Source organism: Mustela nivalis (genome assembly GCF_964662115.1).
Source record: "Mustela nivalis genome assembly, chromosome: 7".
Lineage (NCBI taxonomy): Eukaryota > Metazoa > Chordata > Mammalia > Carnivora > Mustelidae > Mustela > Mustela nivalis.
Genome location: NC_139026.1, coordinates 85,698,438 through 85,719,117, shown reverse-complemented (window position 1 = coordinate 85,719,117; position 20,680 = coordinate 85,698,438). Strand labels below are relative to the sequence as shown.

Here is a 20,680-nt window from a genome sequence, read left to right as displayed (position 1 = left end):
TGAGTCCAGGGCCCCATGCAGGCACGTGTTGGGTGTGGGGAAGGCAGCAGCCTCTCCCCAGGAGCTCTCAAGCACCACCCCATTCCTGACGCTCCAGCCTCACCTTCCTCCCGCCTCATCCCCTTCCTCCCCATGTCTCCACCTGGGAACTCCCGTGCCAAGTCCCTCCTCTCTGGGTCTAGCCTGGCTGCCTCTGTGGCCACTGGGATTTATTCACCTGGCTCAGGAATCACTGTAGAGAGGGTCAAGAGTTAGAGAGGACCCGGCCCTGGAAGGGAGGGTGGACCAGAGAGAAGCTTTGGGCCAGGGACCAGAGAAGCCGGGGTAAAGGAGAAGGCTAAAGCTGGCCAATCGATCTGGGGTCTGGACAGAAGAGAAGTCCTGGAGACGTCCTTTGGCTGGGTGCCCCAGAGCCTCTCCTGGGCCCTTGGAATCAGCTTCCCAAACTGGGTGAGGCTCTCAGCCCAGGGGGCAGACATCAGCTAGTGCCCCTGCAGTCCTACCCCTTCTCCCTCTCAGGAGGCTAATTTTCACATCAGGCAAGAAGCTCTCAGACCCTCTCACCTCCAGCCTTTTCTGCAGTGTGTGTGTGTGTGTGTGTTGAGGGGGGGTTCCCTGGGGGACATAGAGCTGAGGCTGCAGGGAGCTGCAGCTCTTTCCTTAGAGACCCAAGGAGTTAGAGGCCCCCAGATAAGAGAAGAGCCCTCTTCCACCCCCTCCCCCTCCTGCCTTGGCTAGCATTTTACCCCTGGCCTCCTTTAGGCTGCTCAGCGCAAAAGCCCCCTGGACTCCTGAGCCTCCTAGGCATTCACTCCCAATCTTAACCCCAGCCCCTGTGTACCTGCGAGAGCAGGATGGGGAGGGGACCTTCAGTGAGGAGGGCTGGGGGCTATACTCACCATCCCCACCCTGCTTCCTTCCCACTTCCTTTTTTCTCCATATTGCCTGCAGGGATTGGAAAGCCTGGTGGTCAGAGACCTTGGGCCTTCAGGGAGAGCCTCTGCCCTGGGGTACCCTATTCCCGCTCGGCAGTACAGCTCAGCTCCCTGCAGAGCCCACTCTGAGGAGCCCGGCTCCGGCTCCTGCTGTCACTCCCAGCCCAGGAAGTCTCATTCTTGCCTCCCCCAGCTCCCAGGAAGGCTGGGAAAGGCGGGGCCGGCTGGGAGCCACAGGTTCGGAAAGAGTCCGGGGTGGGGGAATTCGGCAACTGGGCTGTAACCGTCTTGTTTTGCTTGCCCCACAAACCTGCCCGGGCATCCGCTGCACCCGCCAGGGCGTTCAGGTTAGAGAACTGCTCTCAGAATGACAAGCTGGTGGCACCCGGTTGGGGCAGAGGGAGGGGGTGGGGTGCAGGGGGGAGCCCCAGGCGAGGGGGAGCTGGAGGGTTAAAAATAGCAGCAGCCGGGTTTCGGTTAGCAAATGTGGAGGCGGGGAGCTGGAGGCGGGGCAGGAGGCAGGCAATGTTTGCCCTCAGCGCAGGGCTGTGTTTCCCCTGGGTCCCAGGAGTGAGTCACGGGGGAGACGCCGAGGAGGTGCTGGCACAGCACCCCCTCCCCCAACCCCCCCACCGGGCCGAGGGGCTGAGCGCAGCCGTCATCTCCATGGTTGTAGAGGACATGCATCTCCCTCCCAGGCCTTCAGAGCCGTCCTGAGAGTTGGGCCAGCGGGCTGTAGGACCTAGGGGAAGAAATGTACCCTTCTGAGGCCAGAGACCTGACTTGGATTCTGAATGGCTGTGGAAACTTGTGCAAAGCCACGAAAGGCCCCCCAAGTCTTGGTTTCCTAGTCTTTCAAGTTGGGATTTTCTCAGATGTGGATGCAAACACGTGGGGGACTCGAAAGCACCCTACAGATGTTCCTTATCACCTTTGGACCCTCCTGCGCCCATTGCAAAGCCTGGCAGCAGAGCCTTCCAGTGAGGACACAGAAGGAGGGATAGGATGGCCTTGTCAGAGTCTCTGTGCCTCCCGCAGACAGCACATGGCTCTCTGTGCCTCAGTTTCTCCATGTCCATAACATGAAAGCAACAACAGTTTCTACCTCATGGAGTTGCCGTAAGGTTTAAAGTAAATAATGGCAGTGCCGTGCCCCGTGTGAAGCTCGTGCACACAGAATACGCATCAATCTTATTGATGTTATTGTTCACATTTCTGAAGGTCAAGGATAGGGAACGTTAAAGACATGAAGAACAGAAACTGGGCCCAGCCCCAGTTCACAGGCAAAACCAGGCCAAATTCACTGTTCCAGATTCCTCCACCCATAAGGGCCTGGAATAGCAGGAGTCTGCTGCCAGAAGTCCCAGGGTGGACCCCTTCTTCTCTCTTTCAGTCCACCGCCCCCAGGCTCCCCCAGCGAGGCAGGATGCTGGAGGACCCCCGGGCCTTCCAGCCAGCTGGCACTGGGGAAGGGTCTGGGACGGGGCCGCCCTCCTGGGCCTGATGTGGGATACCTTGCCAGCATCTGCTGCAGTGACCTTTATTTCAGCCCCTCCCTAGCAGCTCCTAAGAGGAACAGGAGGCTAAGGAGGGGTGGGAAGGTCAGTGATGTCAGCAGTGAGTAATCCCAGCACTGTGGCCCTGGAAGAGGCAGGAGGCATTTCTTTCAGGAAATGATCATTATTCAGCCTACAGGCATTCGTTAAGTCAGTCCTAACGGGGTGCCCGGCCCTGTGCTAGGCCCTCTGTGCAATTTAGGAGAGGCAGGGGATGCGAGGTGGTAAATAATGTGGAACCACAGAGGCTGTTAGGGTCCCCGAAAAGGGTGCACGGAGTTCATGAAAGCCTGCTGTCCTCGTTCTCATGGGAACCAGAAGCTGAACCTCGGCTTTGCAACCCACTGTGACATCCTTACCACGCACGTGTGTTTGTGTACATACATGTCTGTGTTCTGTTCTATCATTACAGAGGCAATTCTTGTGTGTTGTACATGATCAGACAACCCAGACAAGCAGAAATTTAAAAACTGAGAAGCATTCCAGTCCCAGTGGTCAGAGACCATGGCCACAATACCGCTTCATATCTCCCTGTTTCCTGACATGCCTCTCTGGGTCATATTTTTTACGAAAACGAGATGACACTGCACCTGCTGGTTTTTCAGCGCTTGCCACCTTCCACGACAGTAAATTCTCATCTCATTGAATTCCCAGGTGGCCAGAAATTGTCCTTCACAGCTGGTTTGTCCAAATCAGTACCCAGGACCATGCGTCTGTTTGCTGAGTTCCCTGAAGGCTGTGTGAGCACTGGCTGGATTCGTGGTCAGGAAAAAGCCTGGCCTACCAAGGGCAGCCGCAGAACCCTGGTTGCAGGAGGGAATCCTGTCACCGGGAGAATCTGCCTGGCAGACCTCTGCCATCTTCCAACAATAATAGGCAAAACGAGGGGAATACCTTGGCCCAACTGGGCTGGGGATTTCTGGGTACTTAATGTCATTAATATTAATGTGGGGTCCTGTGAGTGCCAGCATTCAGAGGTATTGCTATTCACAGCCTCCTCTATCTGTGACGGCCTGGGCCTCCACAGTGGCCACTACTGACCTGCCACAGGTCCGAGGGCACTGATGGTCTTTGGCTGTGTTCCTGGTCCCCAGGAGTCTGCCCTCTAGGAGGGTGCTCTGTTCTGCACTGGTGGGTGCCTCCATCTCTTCTACCTGCCCAAGGCCTGCCAGTGTGTCTGAGACCTGGGGGAGAGATCGAGAAAGAGAGAGGTGTGTGTTGGGAGGGGGCAGAGAGAGGGAGTGAGCTTCTCCTTCTGAGGGAATTCACTCAAATAGCTGCTCCGCGGGGGACTTGCTCCGGTTGTGCAACCTGCCTTTTCTCCGGTGCTTGACTCTTTCCAGAGTGGCAGCACACGTGGCTGACCCTTCTTGGCAGCCTTGGGAGGGTTGCTTCTCTGTTTATATCCTGCTGGAGGCTGCTTACAGGCAACAAGGACAGGGGAACAGGTACATTAAAAAAAAAAAAAAAAAACAGGGAAAACAAGACGAAAAAGGGAGTGAAGATGGGTTTGGGAGCACCGCCTGGAGACAAAAGGCTTGTGAAGGACACAGGCAGAGATGACTCTTTCTTGTTATTCTTGTTGCGGGGCGATGTCTTCTGGGAACACACTGCCCCTGGGGGACACGCCCAGGCCTTTGGATGCTGGGACCCACTGTGTCATCCTCTGGCCTCTCATGACCTCACCTTACCACCTGGGGAGGTGGGCGGACCTGTGTGCCAGGGTCTCAATTATGAGCTTAGGTCTTGGAGCCCCAGGAGCCCATTTCCCAGCTGTGTGGCCTCTGCAGGTTTCTTAAGAACTCCACACCTCAGTTCCTCCTTTGTAAAAGGAACGTGCTTACGGTATCTACCAGACAGGGTCTTTGTGAGGGCCAAGTGAGACAGGACGAGTAGGGTGCTTCACACAGTAGCTGCCACCCAGTAGGTATTTGGTACAGAGCTGTAGATCACCCCTCATCTGATTCATTAGTCATTATAAGACACTAATTATTAATATTAATCGGATAACTTGAGCTTTTCCCTGGCGGTCTCTGGAGTGGGCTGAGTGGCCTCCTGGTGGCACAGGTGGGAGGAGCCAAAGAAGGCACATCATGTGGCTCAGGTGCGGTTGGCAAAGGCAGAGCCTGCAGTGGGCAGGGGGCCAGCGGGAGTTGGGGATGGGGGAGGCACAACCTGGCCAAGGAGGGCCCACAAGCCAAGGGAACAAGGAGGAGTTCCAGGGAGGGAATTCGAGACCTTGGAGGGGAGAAGGAGCAGGCTCTGAGAGGCAGCCCCAGGGCGGTGACCGTGCTTCCTGTTGGGGCAAGCGCTGGCCCTTGAGAAAGACTGTCTGGGGCTGGCTGCTAAGAGGGAGCAGCTGGTCTAAGTGGGGCAGCAGGGGCTGGGGGAGGGGAGAGACAAAGGCAGGAGCTGATGGAACCTCCACCACTCTCCCCACATTAGAGATGGGGCCCCCATCTTGACTGCTCAGGATGTTTTGCTTATGATAGGAAAGATGGTGGTTAGATACCATGGGGAACTTCCTATCTCAGGGATTGGAGTTCCTGGAGCAGTGGAGCAAGGGTAAGTGGGCACTTAGCCTATGAGGGCTTTCAGGGTCAGAGAAACCCTAGGGCAGTCTGACCAGGGGGCTGGGATTGGGACAACCTACCAGCTCAGGAATTCCCTAGGTGCTCAGGCCGGCCTGGCTGCCCGGGAGAAGGCTGTGGGTGACAGGAAGTGGAGGCAGGCTCTCCAAGGCCAGCCACCCTGAGCGAGTAGCTCGGTCTTCCCCTTTGCACCTCTACCAAGGACAGGCAAGGAAGACTGAGGGGTGGTCTGGGAGGCCCTTGAAGGTGGGCCAGGCTTGGAGGAGACCCTGTTTCCCTTTGCCAGAGGACAGTGAGGCTCTCCAGAGAGGGCCAGTCCCAGGTCCCCGGCCCCACTGGGATGGCCGGGCTCCCCCTGCCTCAGTGTCCCACCGGTCTCTGGCTAGGAGGAGAGGCTGCGGGATGCAGGAGAGGACCTGGGCTGGGGGCAAGGAGCCAGGAAGGACGCTTTCCCACCCCCAGGGAGCTCGAGCTGCCGCTGCCATGGTTACGTCTGCTTCCTGTTTGATTCATCTCAAACAGCAGAAGGGGGGGGGGTGCTGGCTCCCAGCTCGGGCCACCGCTGCGTGGGGCTGTTTACAACAGCCGCATGTGGGATTCCCAGAAAGAGACTCCAAACCGGACATCCTGCGGCTGCAAAATACCCAGGTGTCAAGAGCTAAAAATAGCTGCCCTAGGGCCCCAGGCAAGGGGAAAGGGGCATGCTCACCGCGGGGGCGGGCAGCCGGCCTGTGGCCTCCCATCCAGCCTCCTGCGAGGCCCATGGCTGTGAGCTGCAGGGCCTCAGTCCCCTCGCCCCCCCCCCCCCCCCCCCCGCCTTGGAGTGACAGGGGCCCTTTGTCTGGGCCCATGACTCAGGCCACTCACCTTCGAGCAGCCCAGCTCGATTTGGGACACTAATAAGAGTCTCAGAGGGACTTGGGAGCTTCTAGAGAGAGGACTTAGCAGGCCCTGGAGAGCAGGGGAAATGAAGCTGATGCTTTTCCCAAGACCCTCACCTGTCACCAGCCCCTTATTCCCACACGAGGTCCCAAATCATTGCTTGGAATCTTTGAAGTCAGCAGTTGCTGTCCGTCTGTGGTTATTACGGAGACCCGGAGATGAAGCAGGCAGCTTCTGCCCTCTGAACCTCCAGCAGGCCTGGGGCCTACCACCGCTACTGGTTCCTGGGGGGCTGTGTTCTCTCTCTGTCTTTCCCTACCTGCCGGCCTGTGGGAGCGGAAGTGCTGGGGGGGAGCAGGGGAGCGTAAAGTTTGGGAAGGTGGATTCTGGAGCCCAGTGGCCTGGCTCAAGTCCCAGTGGAGCCAATTCTATGTTACATGACTTCACACAAGTTATTTAATGCTTCTGGGCCTCAGTCTACTGACCTATGTAATGGAGATAAAGGTGGTACCTACCCTCCTCTGGTGAGGGTTGGGTGACTTAGCACCTGTGAGGCACTCAGAACAACTGGCCAGTAGCGAAGTGTTAGTTTACAGAGGTTCGGAGGGAAGAGAGAGGGGAGTGCAGTCCGCAGAGGTGGGGCAGGGAACACATGGGGAGAAAATGACTGTGGCGGGAGAGGAGAGGGTGCAGCTGGGACCAGATGCTGAAACTTGCGAATGCCAGGAAAGAGGCTGCCTCGTTCAGGGACAGATGGTAGTAATGGAGACTATTGAGGGAGCACCTACCATGTGCTAGGAACGTGCTACGCAGGGCGGCTAATCTCCAATGACCTCTTCCAGGTGCATATTCTTCTGGCCAGTGGGGCAGCCAAGGCTTGACCGGGTTATCCTGTGTCCCTGGCTCTCCCTGCCGGTCACGGAAGGGAGCCAGAGTTCAAACCCATGTCCATCTGACCTCAAAGCCAACATGCTTAATGCCGTGGAGCCTCGTTTCCATTGCTCTGTACGGCAGGCGTTTCTAGCCAGCTTGCGGCCCCCTGGGTTCTGGATAAATCTGAGCAATAAGCAGCTTCATGCCAAGATAACGGGCAGTAGAATTAATAATGAGCAAGACAATTTCTGGAAGGTGGGGGAGAGAGAAGAAACCGTTTGAGGGTTGACTCTAGGCAAGTTCTTGGGAGTCGGACAACTGAGAAAGTTTCTGTCTTACGCTTTTTGAGGCTCTGAGCTTTTTTTTTTTTTTTTTTTAAGTATCTGCAAGTCGTCTACTTTTTAATTTTTAAAAGGTTGTGGGCTGTATGTGAAACTCCTTGAAAGTGAGAAGAGATTTCATTCATAGGGCCCTTCAGGGCCTGGAGCGGCGACCTCATGTAGAAGTACTGGGTTCCTGGGGCGCCTGGGTGGCTCGGTGGGTTGAGCTTCTGCCTTTGGCTCAGGTCATGATTCCAGGGGCCTGGGATTGAGCCCCACATCAGGCTTCTCCTTCTTCCTCCCTCCTTCCCTGCTTCTCCCTCTCCCTCTGCCTGCCTCTCTGCCTATTTCCGATCTCTCTCTCTATGTGTCAAATAAATAAATAAAATCTTTAAAAAAAAAAAAAAGAAGAAGAAGAAGAAGAAGAAATACTGGGTTCCTGCCTTTGGGATTGCCTTCTTGGCTTTTCCCTGGCCTGGCCTGGCCAGACCGCTCCCCTGCTGGGGAACAGTGACCTAGCCCCTTCCCCTTGCTCTTGTCTCCTCTCTGAATTGAGAGGGTTGGCCTGAGTGGGCTCTCAAGCCCCATCAGCAACTAAGGTTCTCAGATTGTGTGACCGGAATGCCTGCTAGAAGAGCCTCTCCTTGGTGCTCAGTGCTCAGTCTGTGTCAGGAGGGCCTGGCAACCGTGATGTTCTTTCTTGTGTTTATTTATTCTTGGATCTTCCTGAAGCCATTTCAGCTCCAGCTTTCATCTTCTCTGCCAGCCCCCATGCAGAGTCAAGCTTTGTCCTGCCTGTGTCAGGGAAACAGAACCAGAGCCACAACGTGGGGTGTGGAGGGAGTCAGCCCTGATCCCAGGACCTGGCCTTCTCCTGCCGCCTGCTTTCCTTCAGCATGCTGGGGCCCAGGCCTTTCTGCTACTCCTCTTCAGCTAGTTGGGAGATCAGGGAGGTGGGGACAGCCTCAGAAAAGACATCAGAGGCATGGGCAGGGGGCTTCGGCTCCTGGGGAAGCTGTCTTCCTGACAAAAGGCCTAAAACATCTGGGAGGGCAGGTGAGCAGACCGGGCTCAGGTTTCCAGTCGCCGTGCACCTGCCTTGGGGCAAAGTCCCATCTGTGGGGGAGGTTCGGCCCAGGCCCACAAAGGAGGAGCGGGAAACCAGCTCGCACAGGTGCCCCCCCGGAGATTTGTGTCTGCTCTGGGGGTTTCTGAGGACTGTGGAGGATGCACTGCGTGGACCCATTGTGGCAGTATTTCTGGGGCTCTTTGGTTCTGAGTGAGGTTGGGGCGCTGGTCTGGGAAGGTAACCCAGTAGGCCCACATGCCTCAGTGCCAACTAAACTGCCTCTTCAGTCTGACTGCAGCGGCTTCCGAAGGTAGAGATGGGACGAGGTGGGGGGTTGGTAGTCAGAATTCCAAAACGGAGCTGGCAGGGAGCTGTGTGGAGAAGGGTCCAGGCCGAGGCATGGTTCAGGCCCTCAGGTCCATTCAAGCCTACTTTTTTTTGCCTGGTCCCAGGGTAGTGGGAACAGCATCCCGAGAAGGGCCAATGAGAAGTATCCCGCAGATCACGGCCAAGCCTGGCTTGCAGGATGTTTGCTTTCTGGTGCGAGTATCTGGGTCCCCTCAGATACCTGTCCTCTCTTTGGGACCCAGGAGAGCTGGTTCACAGCTCTTACCTTCTTTGCTTTGGACTCTTCTGAACTCAAAGGCTGTCAGCACAGAGACAGGGTACTGGGGGAGAAGCAGTCCTTTTTCCAGGAATCGCTTCTGGAAGCAGCTCCTGTTGGCAATATGCGCGCACACGCGCGTGCGTGCTCCCAGCTTTTCTGAACAGAGTTTCTATCATAGATCATCATCATAAAATGTCCCTTTGGGCCCTGTTATAAGCACTATGGAGTTCAGGGCCATTGGCTGGTCTCCTGTCCAGAGAGTGCATGGTGTCCTGACTCCATGGTTACCAGGGGAGCAAGGCTTGGCTCTGATCCCAAGCACGATTGCTGCTGACCAGCCCTCGGGCAGGGACTGAGGGGAGGTAGGGGACAGTTCCCACTGACGGGGGCTGGAGGCACCGGACTGACACACGGGCCTGACGCAGCCTCTGGGAGTGTACCTGCGAGCCCAGTTCAGAAATCTCTCCTGTGAGACCAGCAGAAGAGAGAGGAGGTCCTATGAGAGCCTGGAGTAGGGGTTACCACTTCCTGGGGAGGGGGTGCTGCCTGCTACACCAGTGTTCCTGGGGGGTCCCGGAGCTTGAGAAGGCAGAGGGCTGGGGGGCAAGTCACCCCTTCCTGATGGAGCCTGGCATGTGTGCAACACGATGGTAGGCACAATGGGCACAGCTTCTGAATGACACCGTGGAGGCCATGACTGGCGGAGTACTGAGGTGGCGCACACAGGGCAGGTGCTCTGGGAAGGGAGCAGGAGGGAGGTCAGGGTGAGCCTCATGAGGAAGCCCGTGGGCTGGGGCCGGCAGAGTTTGGGGAGGTGGACTGCCCTTCTCTACCCAACGTCAGCATCTGGAGCATGGGGCACGAGTGTGTGAGGGTGGCTGGTGGGGAGCTCTCTGGGGTTTGGGGGTGCTCACTCTCTGGGCCTAGTGTTGCCCCCTCCCCCATGGGGCCTGCCTGCAGGGAGTTCTCCTTTCTTCGGCTTCTGGAAGAGGAACTGTGGTTGCCCCTTAAACACAGACCCAGGAGAACAGCACCCACCAGTCATTCTTCAGAAAATAGCCCTTCTGCCCCAAGGTTGGCCTGAGGGAGGTCTTCTGTGTGTCCCTCAAGAGCCCCTTCCAGGTGGCCCTCCAGTCTCCCAGACTCCTATCCCTAGGGTCCTGAGCTGGGACAGCAGGAGAGGAAGGGGTCCATCTGGAACAAGTGACCTCAGACTTGTGTCTGTCTCCCTACCCCAGTGGGCTTCTGGGCAACTTTGTGCCTCTGCTTCAGCCCTGCTTGGGCCCTACCATGGGGTTTCGTGGGTTCTAAATGGGATAGGGGGCTCTGGGTTCGGCTTCTGAGCCTGAGAGAGGTGACAGTTTCCAAAAGGAAAGACTTCTATTTCAGGTTATTTAAAAAAAAAAAAAAAAAAAGTCGGAGAGGTTCTGTTCACTGGGGGCGCACAGGCTGCAGGACATGGCAGGGCCGCAGGAGGAAAGGCTTTCCTACTGTTGGGGGCTTGGCTGTGTGCTCCAGACCTGCAGCTTCACAGCTTCCTCCATTTCTGACTTGATCTTCTGGCCATGACCCAGTCCTTCCCCACCGAGGAAGCGCCCCTTCTCTGGGCCTGCTTCTCCCCATCTCCCTCCAGGCAGCCTCACTGGCAGTGCTCTCCCTCCTCCGGACCCCTCCTCTCCCAGATCTCTTTCCCTTTGGGTTGTGGGAGCCTGGGCCCTAGGAAGATGAGATCAAAGCACATCCGGGAGGGCTGGAGGGTGAACTGGGGCCTCCTTGGGCCTACTGTGGACTGGACTCCAGTGGGGCGACATGTCTGAGTCACAAGGTGACTTGGGTGAGGAAGAGAGGACGGGTGAGTGCTTGCCTTCAGCGTGGGAATCTGAGGGAAGGAATGGGGCAGAATCCTTGCTTTTTGGTTAGCTTCTGATGCAGGTGCCGGGTTTGGGGGTGCTCAAGCTGGAGTGGGGCCTTCCCACCTGAGCTGGCCCTCTCACCCTTTCCCCCACCCCTTCCCTGCAGCCCCTTCATGCCCTCTCTCTTCTCTTTACAGATGGGACCCAGGTGAGCCCGGGTGCCCGCTGCCCCAGCCCCCCTCGCACAGGTAAGAGTCAGGCCCGAGGGAGCCTTAGGTGGGGGTGCAGGACGAGGTTGGAGAGGACAGAAGAGGGGCAAGCGAAGCAAGGTGGCTAGCTGATGGGCCGGAGAGTTGGGAAGTTGGGGTTCTGGGTGTGGGACGAGGAGTGGGGTAAGAGGCAAGTCTGGCTCTAGGCTGGTCCCACTGTTGGGAAGCACAACAGGAAAAGGAAAGGCAGGATGCTCTTCTTGCCCTTGTTGGCTGCGGGGAAACAGGAAGGCAAGTAGGAAGCTAGTGTTTACACTCAGACCCCTGCCTCACATCAGGCTCTGGGCGAGGCGCCTGGCTCTTGTTTGTTGGCCTCGGGCCTCACGCTGGCGCCGCAGAGGGGGCACAGAAGCCCTCACAGGGGGAAAGATGCCTCTTGCTGCTCGGGCGGGCTGCAGGGAGGGATAGGATCCCTCTCCTGGGTTCTCTCACTGCCCTTGCCTCCTCTGCCATTTGGCCATTTTCTGGTTTAGGATGTGGCCCTGAGGCCAGGTCTGGAGTGGCTGATGGCCTCGGCCAGTGTCCTCGGAGGGCCTACCGGGTGCCTGACGCCTTGTGGTTCCGTATGGCAAGGAGGAGTGAAGACCCGCTGTCTTCTTTGCCTTGCTCCCAGTTCTCCGAAAGCTTACAGGCAGGCTGGGGAGACAGGACACACCAGGAGGAGAATGCTGTATGTGACCAGGGCCAAATGAGGGTGCAGTGGACAGAGTTCATCCCTTCAGTCAAGAAACACTAAATCCGTACCTGTTGCCACGTAGTCCTCCTAGATATTTAATATAAAAAAAGAAAACAACAGAAATTAGAAAAAGAAACATTGATGAACCCCATCCCTGTGCCTGGGCATTCACTCCCTGGGCATTTTAGGGGGGCAGATATAGACATTTATTCATCGATTTAGCCAGTATTTACTGGGTTCTTGTCATGTGCTAGGTAACATTCTAGGTGCTGGGGTCGCGAGAAGTAAACAAAACTGAGTTCCTGCCCTTGGAGCTGGACTCCAACGGTCCCACCCATGCTGGGCTTAGAGGGCACCGAACCGTCAATGTGATTGGAATCCAGAGAAGGGAGGGACGCAGGGCGGTGGGCTGAGTGCAGGGAAGAGGGAAGAGTCCAGCTGGACTTGGAAGAAAGGGTAGGATCTGGAAAAGTGGAGGGGTTGAGGGCGGTACCGCCAGGGGGTCATTGTGAGCATAAGCTTGGAGGGTGAAGGGTACGTGGGCTTGCAGCAGGACAGGGCTTAATGGCTGAGAGCAAGGGTTGTGTTCAGATATAGGAGACAAAGGGAAACTGTCTTAGTCCCAAATCGTGGAGACCCCCCCCATGCTAAATGACCCAGAATTCCATTCTGAGAGTTGCTGGCAGAGCCCCTCCCACATTCTCAGCAGCCCTGTGCTCGGAGGGAGGGATGGGGCCTCTCGGGCCATGCGAGGCCAAGGCAGCAAGCCCTGTGTCCTGTGGCCTGCCTGGGGTTCTCTGAGGTCCCTCTTACCTCATCAGAGGAGTCACCTCAGGAAGCCAAGACACCAGATGTAGAGGAGTGTGTTAGCTTCAGAGGCCCAAACTCAAGCCGAGTGAGAATCTGGGTTCCACACGTGATTGTGTAAGCAGGAGTGGGGGGCATGGAGGCCATGTGTGGCTTGTGCAGGGCACGTTTGGAGGCACAGCCATCCCCTCTGGTCTCTTACTATCTGGACAGTCGTGGTGGGCACCTCCCTGCTTGGCTCCCCTCTCGTCTCTAGCTCTTGGGCAGAGAACCTTAGAGCAGATGCCCCTAGTGCAAGACCCTCTCCCTCTACCCAGCAAGAAAGCCCCACGAGGGGTGCTGACTTCCTGAAAGTCCAGGGGACAATGGAGCCAGAGCAGTGGCCTCGGCAGGCCCCGAACCCACGCTCACCATGCCTCTTGCTGGGTGGCTTTGGCGAGGTCCCTTCCCCTGAGCTCAGTTTCCACATTTGGGATAATGGAATAGCAATAACCACCTCTTAGAGCCTGTGGGAGTTTCAGGGCGGGAGGGTTTTGCAGGCATGCCTGCATGTGTGCCCTAGATCGGAGGGAACGATTGGTAATGGTTGGTAACGGTTGAGTTGGGTCTGGAGACTGCGTTCCCCGACTCCCCCGCTGCTGCTCGGTCACAGAGCCTTCCAGTGCCCCTCAGCCTGTGGCTGCCCTGATGGGGGCTGCCATGTGTTGTCGGAGGAGCTGAAGGAGTCCTCTCCGGAAAGGTTTCCCCAGCAGTGTGCTCTGTCCTAGGGCCCCTGCTCTCACCCCTGCCAGCTTCGCCTGCCCCAGGATAACGGCCCTGCAGACGCTCCAGCTGCTCAGTCCAGCCTGGCCCAGCTGGCTGTGTGGGCCTAGAACCTGGTCTGGCAGCCAGTGAGAAATAGCTCCTGCCCCCATGGCCCTGGAAAAGTGCTCCTGGTGTGGGCGCAGAGCACACTTGAGAAGAGGCGGCTGGGCCTGCCGTCCTCACAGGGACGGGCCTGGAGCAGGCCCCAGGGGTGTAGGAGCCCAGTGAACTGAGGAGGTTGCCCTGCGAATAGGGCTGTGCAAGCTCGGGGTGGTGGGTCACTTTCAAGGCGCGGTCACTTTAGCCTCTGGCCTAGGATAGAGCATGGGGTGCGGGGTGGCACCTGGGAGAGCCCACGAGGCCGGCTGGGGCTGGAGGCTGAACAAAGGGGACTGGCGGATCGCTGTCTTTGAGGGCAGGTCATTAGGGGTCAGCCTGACCAAATCTTTATTCCGGCGGGAAGAAGGGAAGGAGATGGCAGGGCCCAGAATGTTCCCCCGCAGGGCTTGTCACTCAATCTTCCCAGCTCCCAGCCCCTGCCCTGGGGCGGCAACACCAGTTAGTGGAAAAGCCTGCTGCTTGGAGTCAGGAGGGTCCTTTCAGGCACAGCCTCCACGGTCTAACCCCACCTGGTTCCATGCCTGCCCGCCCCCACCCCCCGCCGTGAAATGGGAGCTGGAAGTCCCTACCCCGTGGGACCACAGTGACAGAGGAAAGGCCCCTACAGTGTCCCGCTGTGGCCCAGGGAGCCTGCAGGAGGCTGAGCGGGCCCCCTCTGTATGCCCGCAGGCCGCCCCAGGCCCTGCGTGGACACGCCCGGCCTTCAGCCCCAGCCCATGGACCTGCGGGTGGGCCAGCGGCCCGCGGTGGAGCCCCCACCGGAGCCCGCGCTGCTCGCCCTGCAGCACCCCCAGCGCCTGCACCATCACCTGTTCTTCGCAGGCCTGCAGCCTCGCTCGGCGGAGTCCATGAGGGTAAGGTCCGCGCTCCCCGCCCCTGCGGCGGCCTTGAGCTCAGCCCCCAGCCTCCCAGCCTCCCTTCCGCCTCCCCAGACCCTCGGTTCAGTCTCCAACTCCTTGCCCCTTCCTGGGCGGCCCGCCCTGCCCACAGCTCCCCATGGACACGCCGGTGCCCCAGCTGCAGGTGGGGCCCCAGGAGCAGGAGCTGCGGCAGCTTCTCAATAAGGACAAGAGCAAGCGAAGTAAGGACGGAGGCGTCCCGGGCCCGGGGTCCAGGGCCCGCCACAGAAGGCGGGGTGGTGTGTGAGGGCTGGGGCCTCCCTCTGCTTGCAGTGAGCCATCTGTGAATGTGGGTGGGGGGTCTGGAGGCTTTGCGGAAGAGGCGGGGCACCAGGCTTGGCTCTCTGTAGGGACAGGACGATGGGCACCGTCCACCTGCCCCCGACCCACTCCTGACTCCCCTGCCCCAGGTGCCGTGGCCAGCAGTGTGGTCAAGCAGAAGCTGGCAGAAGTGATTCTAAAGAAGCAGCAGGCAGCCCTAGAGAGAACAGTCCATTCCAACAGCCCCAGCATTCCCTACAGGTAACGCTGTCCCAATGGCTCCCTTGTGTCCGTCGTGCCTCTTCCCAAAGTGTCCACCCCATGAGTCCTCATACTCGTTCCCCCTGCCTCCCAGCCGCTTGTCAGCAGACCCATCCCCCTCACCTCTAATTACAGTGCTGCCCTAACCTCTCTCCTCCCACCTGCCCCTTCTCTCCTTTAATTATCACTCCCGACCTCACCTGAAGCCCTTCCTACCTGCCCCCCCCCCACCCCAGCACAGACAGACCACGCTGGCTTTCTTCTTCCTACACAAGTCCCTTTGCTCTTTAGGACTTCCCCAAAGCACAAAACTATCCTGATTCCTAGAGCAGTTTCCTCCCACAGGAGACAGAGTCCCCCTTGTGACTGGCTCTCACCCCAGTCCTGGGACCCTGGCTCCTAAGCTTAGATGGAGGCCTGCCTGGCCCAGCAGCTGGCCGGGAGGCTGGCCCGGTCCTGCCACCTGGATATGTCCCTATTCTTGACGGCCACACGCTGCCTGGCCCTGTCAGCGACTGCCTCTCCTGGCAGGGCCTGGGGGCCCAGGCTCAGGAAGAGCCCTTTGCAGAGCCTTCTGCTGCCAGGCCTCTGGGCATCCCTGCCCCTCTGAAGCCACCTTGGCTTTCCCTCCACAGAACTCTCGAGCCCTTGGAGACGGAAGGAGCTGCTCGCTCTATGCTCAGCAGCTTTCTGCCTCCTGTTCCCAGCCTGCCCAATGACCCCCCAGAACACTTCCCTCTCCGAAAGACAGGTGAGTGGGGCGGGCAGGTGAGGACCCTCCAGGGCAGGGTCAGGAGCCTGGAGGAGCGGGAGAGCCCGTGGGGCTGCAGCAGGTCAGCTCACCGTGCTTTTCTCTCTGATGCCGCCTTCTCTTGCCTTCGCCCAGAGGTGACTGGGAGGGAGGAGGGTGGTGTGGGGCCAAGTAACACTGGTGCTCCCACAGTCTCTGAGCCCAACCTGAAGCTACGCTACAAGCCCAAGAAGTCCCTGGAGCGGAGGAAGAACCCCCTGCTCAGAAAGGAGAGTGCCCCACCCAGCCTGCGGCGGCGGCCTACCGAGACCCTTGGCGGTGAGGGCCAGCAGGGCGGGTGGGGTGGCCTGTGTGGTCCCTCTGGGTCGGGGCCTGCCCAGACAGGATGACTGTGCGCGGTTATACAGGCTGTGTCCAACCCACTCGCCAGGGAGGCTGATTGAGGCCAAAGGCCAGTGCCTGCTCTGTTGGCTAAGGGGCCCTCGAAGAAGGGGCACCTTAAAAAAGTGGGCAAAGACACCGGAGATGAGTGGTGGCCTGCCTTCTTCCTGCCCTTCTGGGAAGAAAGCAGGAAGCAGAGGCCACCTCCCTGGGGAAGGGAGACTGGCCCCGTTGTCCTGGCCACACCGGGCCTCTGACTGTGCTTCCCTCTCCGCTGCCCCTAGACTCTTCCCCGAGTAGCAGCAGCACGCCAGCCTCGGGCTGCAGTTCCCCCAATGACAGCGAGCATGGCCCTAACCCAGTCCTGGGCTCTGAGGTAAGCTCTTGCCAGGCCGGGCTCTCGGGGGCAGTTCTGAGGCTCAGCCTTCTTCTCAGCAAGTAGCCCTGACCGAGCTGGGGCCACAGGGTCTGGGCAGCCTGGACCTGAGCCTCCTGGGGGTTCTGGGGAAGGTAGGCCCGGGGTAGAGGTCTGGGACCGGTGACCCCTGCCCTGCTCCCCATGGCAGGCGCTCTTGGGCCAGCGGCTGCGGCTGCAGGAGACCTCTCTGGGCCCGTTCGCCTTGCCGACAGTGTCCTTGCTGCCCGCAATCACGCTGGGGCTACCTGCCCCTGCCAGGGTGAGTGGCTGAGGCGCCCTCCCCCCCACTGCAAGCCCCCAGCTTCTCTCGCTGCCTTCTCCTACCACCTCACCCCAGCACCTTCCCTGCTCTCTCTGCGGGGGATCTTCCCCCCTGTGACGTCTCCCTGCCTCCCCCCAGGCTGATGCTGACCGTAGGACCCATCCGACTCTGGGCCCTCGGGGGCCGGTCCTGGGGAGCCCCCATGCTCCCCTCTTCCTGCCCCATGGCCTGGAGCACGAGGCTGGAGGCCCCTTGCCCTCTCGACTACAGCCCATCCTCCTCTTGGATCCCTCAGTTTCTCACACCCCTCTGCTGACTGGTGAGTTCTAAGGCTTCTCCAGGGGAGGGGCTGATCCCTGCATCCTGCTAAGGGCCAGGCTTGGGAAGGGTCCCTTCCTTCCTCCCTGCCCCCTCCGCAGCCCCTCATCCTGCGCGTCTCCCCAGTGAGCCCGTGCCCCCCTGCCACCCCGTGCCTTTGCTTCCTTCCATTCCTCCCTTTGGTTCCTTCCTTATGCCCCACCCACACCCCGTTCTTTCCAGTGCCCGGGCTTGGGCCCCTGCCCTTCCACTTTGCCCAGTCCTTATTGACCACCGAGCGGCTCTCTGGGTCAGGCCTCCACCGGCCACTAAGCCGGACCCGCTCAGAGCCCCTGCCCCCAAGCGCCACCGCCCCCCCACCGCTGGGCCCCCTGCAGCCCCGCCTGGAACGGCTCAAACCTCACGTCCAGCTGATCAAGGTGAGGGGGACTGGCTAGGGGAGGTGATGAGGGGTTGCTTCACTGGGCCTCTGGGGGCTGAAAGAAGGGAGGCTCAGGAAGGGCTGGGACCTGGAGGGCCAGAGAGAGGATGTGGCTCCCAAGGGCCCAGAGCCGTGGGCCACTGAAGTCTCAACAAGATGAGTGGCCACACAGCCCAGCCCACCACGGTCCACCGCACAGCTTGCGCCCCAGCATGGCTTCTCAGTGGGCATCTCCCTTCCCCAGAGGCCAGCCAAGCCCAGTGAGAAGCCCCGACTGCGGCAGATACCCTCCGCCGAGGACCTAGAGACAGATGGTGGGGGAGTGGGGCCAGTGGGGGATGACGGCCTGGAACACAGGGAGTCAAGCCATGGGCAGCATGAAGCCAGAGGCCCTGTTCCTCTCCAGCAGCACCAGCAGGTATGGCAGCACCCATGTGCCTGGAAAGGTGTAGTTGGGAGACCCTGGGGCCTAGCATAGATGGAAGGGAGGGAGCTAGCTCCTCAGTGCAGGAGGCAAGTCTGGGACCCAGTTTGCCCTAATAGATCCATACCAAGGTGCAGACATGCCCCCGCCATGCACACGTGTGTGTACGTGCACACACACACACACAGGCACAATTGGCAGCCTGCCAGGCTTGGGGGAAGCCATGTCCCTTGTCCGGTGCTGAGGCTGGCCTCTCACCAAGCCGTGCACGTCCCTGCCCCAGTCCCTCTCCCCTGTGACCCGTTGTCCGGTGTCCAGGACGGGGACTGGGACCAGAAATGGGACAGAGCCAGGTGTGGGTAGCACTCTCAGTGTGAGGCAAATCATGGGGCTGAGTTTGCTGGGGCTGCTGGAACAAGGACCACAGACCCAGCCCCTACAACGACAGAAGTACATCGTCTCACTGTTCTGGAGGCTGAAAGGCCGACACTGGGGTTTGTCTTTCTGAAGGCCATGAAGGAGGGGCTGCTCCCGCCTCTGTCCTCAGCTGTAGATGGCTGTCTTCTCCCTGTGTCCTCACACCGTCTTCCCCCTCTGCCTGCCTGGGTCCAACTTTTTCCTTTTTATAAGGACAAATGTCATACTGGATTAAGGCTGGATTAAGGCTCACCCTCATGATCTCATTTTAACTTGATTATCTCTGTAATTACCTGTCTCCAAATAAGGTCACATTCTGAGGTACTCGGGCGGGGCTTAGGACTTCATGAATGGGAAGTGGCGGGGACACAGCCACTACCGTGCATGGCAACAGTCCACACATATGCAGTGGCTCATGCACGTCCTTGTATCCTTGGGCAGTTGGCCTGAGGCCCCTTACCTAGGTTCTGGCTTTGGAGTCCCAAGGGTCTGAGAAAGTCTGGTGGTACAGGGTGGTCATTCTGGGCTGCTGACTTCTGGGGGTGGTGCGGGGGGCCGAGGGTTCAGAGATCAAAGGCCAGAGCCCTGCCAGGAGGCAGGGCTAAAAATCTCTCCCAAAAGGGACCTGCCCAGAGGTTTCCAAGGCCCTGGGCAGCAGCAGATGGAGCAGAATCCTGAGACCTGGAGACTGAGGCCCCCTATGTCCCTCAGGTGTTCCTCTGGGAGCAGCAGCGACTGGCTGGACGGCTCCCCCGGGGAGGAACTGGGGACTCTGTACTGCTTCCCCTGGCCCAGGGCAGTCACCGGCCCCTGTCCAGGGCTCAGTCATCCCCGGCCGCTCCTGCCTCATTGCCAACTCCAGAGCCCGCCAGTCAGGCCCGTGTCCTGCCCAGCTCAGAAACCCCTGCCAGGAGCCTGCCCTTCACCACAGGTAAGGCCAAGATCAGGGTGGGACAGGAGAAGGGGCAGGGGGCCCACAGGGGCTCAGGCATAAGTCCATGTCTGGTCTTGCTGTCACTTGGGACATTGTTCGAGGCCACAGAGCACTTGCTTGGCCTTGTCACAGCCTCATGGTGTCCCATGAAGGAGGTGGAGTGGGTGATGGTCCTCACTGTGCAGATGAGGACACCTGGGCTCGGAACTAAGGTGACAAACTTGTGGTCAACGAGCAAGCTGAGGGTCAAGCCAGGTTAAGGATCTGGGTCTCTGGACAACCCAGAACTCCCCTGACCTTTCAAAAATGATATTTAGTATGGTTGTTCTGTTGGTAAAGGAAGAGCTCAAAAGTATTTTAGAAATTTTGAAAAATACCAAAAAATATAAGAATACAATAAAAATAGCCGACTGGTCTCTTACCACCCCAAAGCCAACTCTCCTAAGTGCTGCTGTGTAGTTCAGCACCACCTTTGTCCTAGAAAGCTGTGTATAGATACCACACACACCCATTGCGTGTTGAGCCCTGCTTTATTCTGTTAACATATTATGAATATGTCATGATACAATTAACCTTTAAAAATGAGATTTTTATAGTATTTCATCACAGTATTTTTCTTTTTTTGACGATTTCTTATTGGTGGGGCGGATAGGTGTCCACTCATGAGAATTTCTTGTCCGTGAGTCTTTGCTCATCCCTGGCATTGTTTCCCAAGGGCTGCTCTTAAGGAGCGGCCTCCCTGGGTCAAGTGGGATGAGCATTTTAAAGATCCCAGTGTCCTGAGGCATGCTGAAAGTGACCCATCCTCCGTGTGCAGGACACTCTAGGCGGCCTGCTGGTCAACCCAAAACAGTCACTTCCCCAAAACTGCATCTGTCTTGTCACATGGCTCCGCGTCACTGTGAGCTTCCCAGCTCTTGGCTTGGGGCTTTCTGAGGAATTCTTTCTCCTCTCACACCCCTGTGGCAGCCTGGCTGGGTTGTAAACGTCCAGCATGAGACCCCAACATTAGGCCCCCTCTGGTCAGGCTTAGAGCTCTCGAGGTCTTGGTGGCCACAGGAAGCCATGTGTGGAGAGTCAGGGTGGCAGGAAGTCAGGGGCTCTGTGGCGGGGGTGTTGGCTGGGGCACACCTGTGTGTGTGTGTGAAAGGCTGAGGGGCTGGGTGGGGGATGTGGGGCTGTGTGAGTCTGGGAGCGATGGGATGTCAGGTCTGGCTCCATGCGGGTGTGGTGTGTGCGGCCCTGCGGGGAAGAGGGGACCCCTGGTCTCTGGACCCTGAGTCCTGCTCTCGGCAGGGCTCGTCTACGATTCGGTCATGCTGAAGCACCAGTGCTCCTGCGGGGACAACAGCAGGCACCCGGAGCACGCAGGCCGGATCCAGAGCATCTGGTCCCGCCTGCAGGAGCGGGGGCTCCGGAGCCAGTGCGAGGTGAGGAGGCAGCGTGGGGGTGCGTGGGACCGCAGGGGGTGGGAAATGAGGGGCCTGAGCAGGCAGTGGTCGTGGTGGGGAGGACGCGTGCAGGGGCAGGGGTTGGGGGAGCCCGGGCTCAGGAGGACTGTGGGCCCATCC

At 58.8% G+C, this 20,680-nt stretch overlaps 1 protein-coding gene across 7 annotated transcripts in view; it reads left to right on the top strand.

The window, feature by feature from the left end:
* The window catches only part of HDAC7 (histone deacetylase 7), a 36,058-nt gene that overhangs the window by 5,523 nt on the left and 9,855 nt on the right, over window positions 1-20,680 (top strand). For 3 of the 7 annotated variants that reach the window (XM_082739038.1, XM_082739037.1, XM_082739035.1), the window contains exons 2-13: window positions 10,884-10,934; window positions 14,032-14,216; window positions 14,353-14,443; window positions 14,672-14,783; window positions 15,419-15,534; window positions 15,727-15,852; window positions 16,200-16,291; window positions 16,734-16,914; window positions 17,136-17,332; window positions 17,579-17,752; window positions 18,887-19,106; window positions 20,406-20,539. In XM_082739038.1, the coding sequence (XP_082595164.1) occupies window positions 14,079-14,216; window positions 14,353-14,443; window positions 14,672-14,783; window positions 15,419-15,534; window positions 15,727-15,852; window positions 16,200-16,291; window positions 16,734-16,914; window positions 17,136-17,332; window positions 17,579-17,752; window positions 18,887-19,106; window positions 20,406-20,539 (1,581 nt within the window). In that variant the 5' untranslated portion in view covers window positions 10,884-10,934; window positions 14,032-14,078. Of the gene's footprint in view, window positions 1-4,815; window positions 5,057-10,883; window positions 10,935-14,031; window positions 14,217-14,352; window positions 14,444-14,671; window positions 14,784-15,418; window positions 15,535-15,726; window positions 15,853-16,199; window positions 16,292-16,481; window positions 16,593-16,733; window positions 16,915-17,135; window positions 17,333-17,578; window positions 17,753-18,886; window positions 19,107-20,405; window positions 20,540-20,680 lie in introns of those variants that run through there. The other 4 variants (XM_082739034.1, XM_082739032.1, XM_082739033.1 and 1 more) reach the window with 3 other exon arrangements.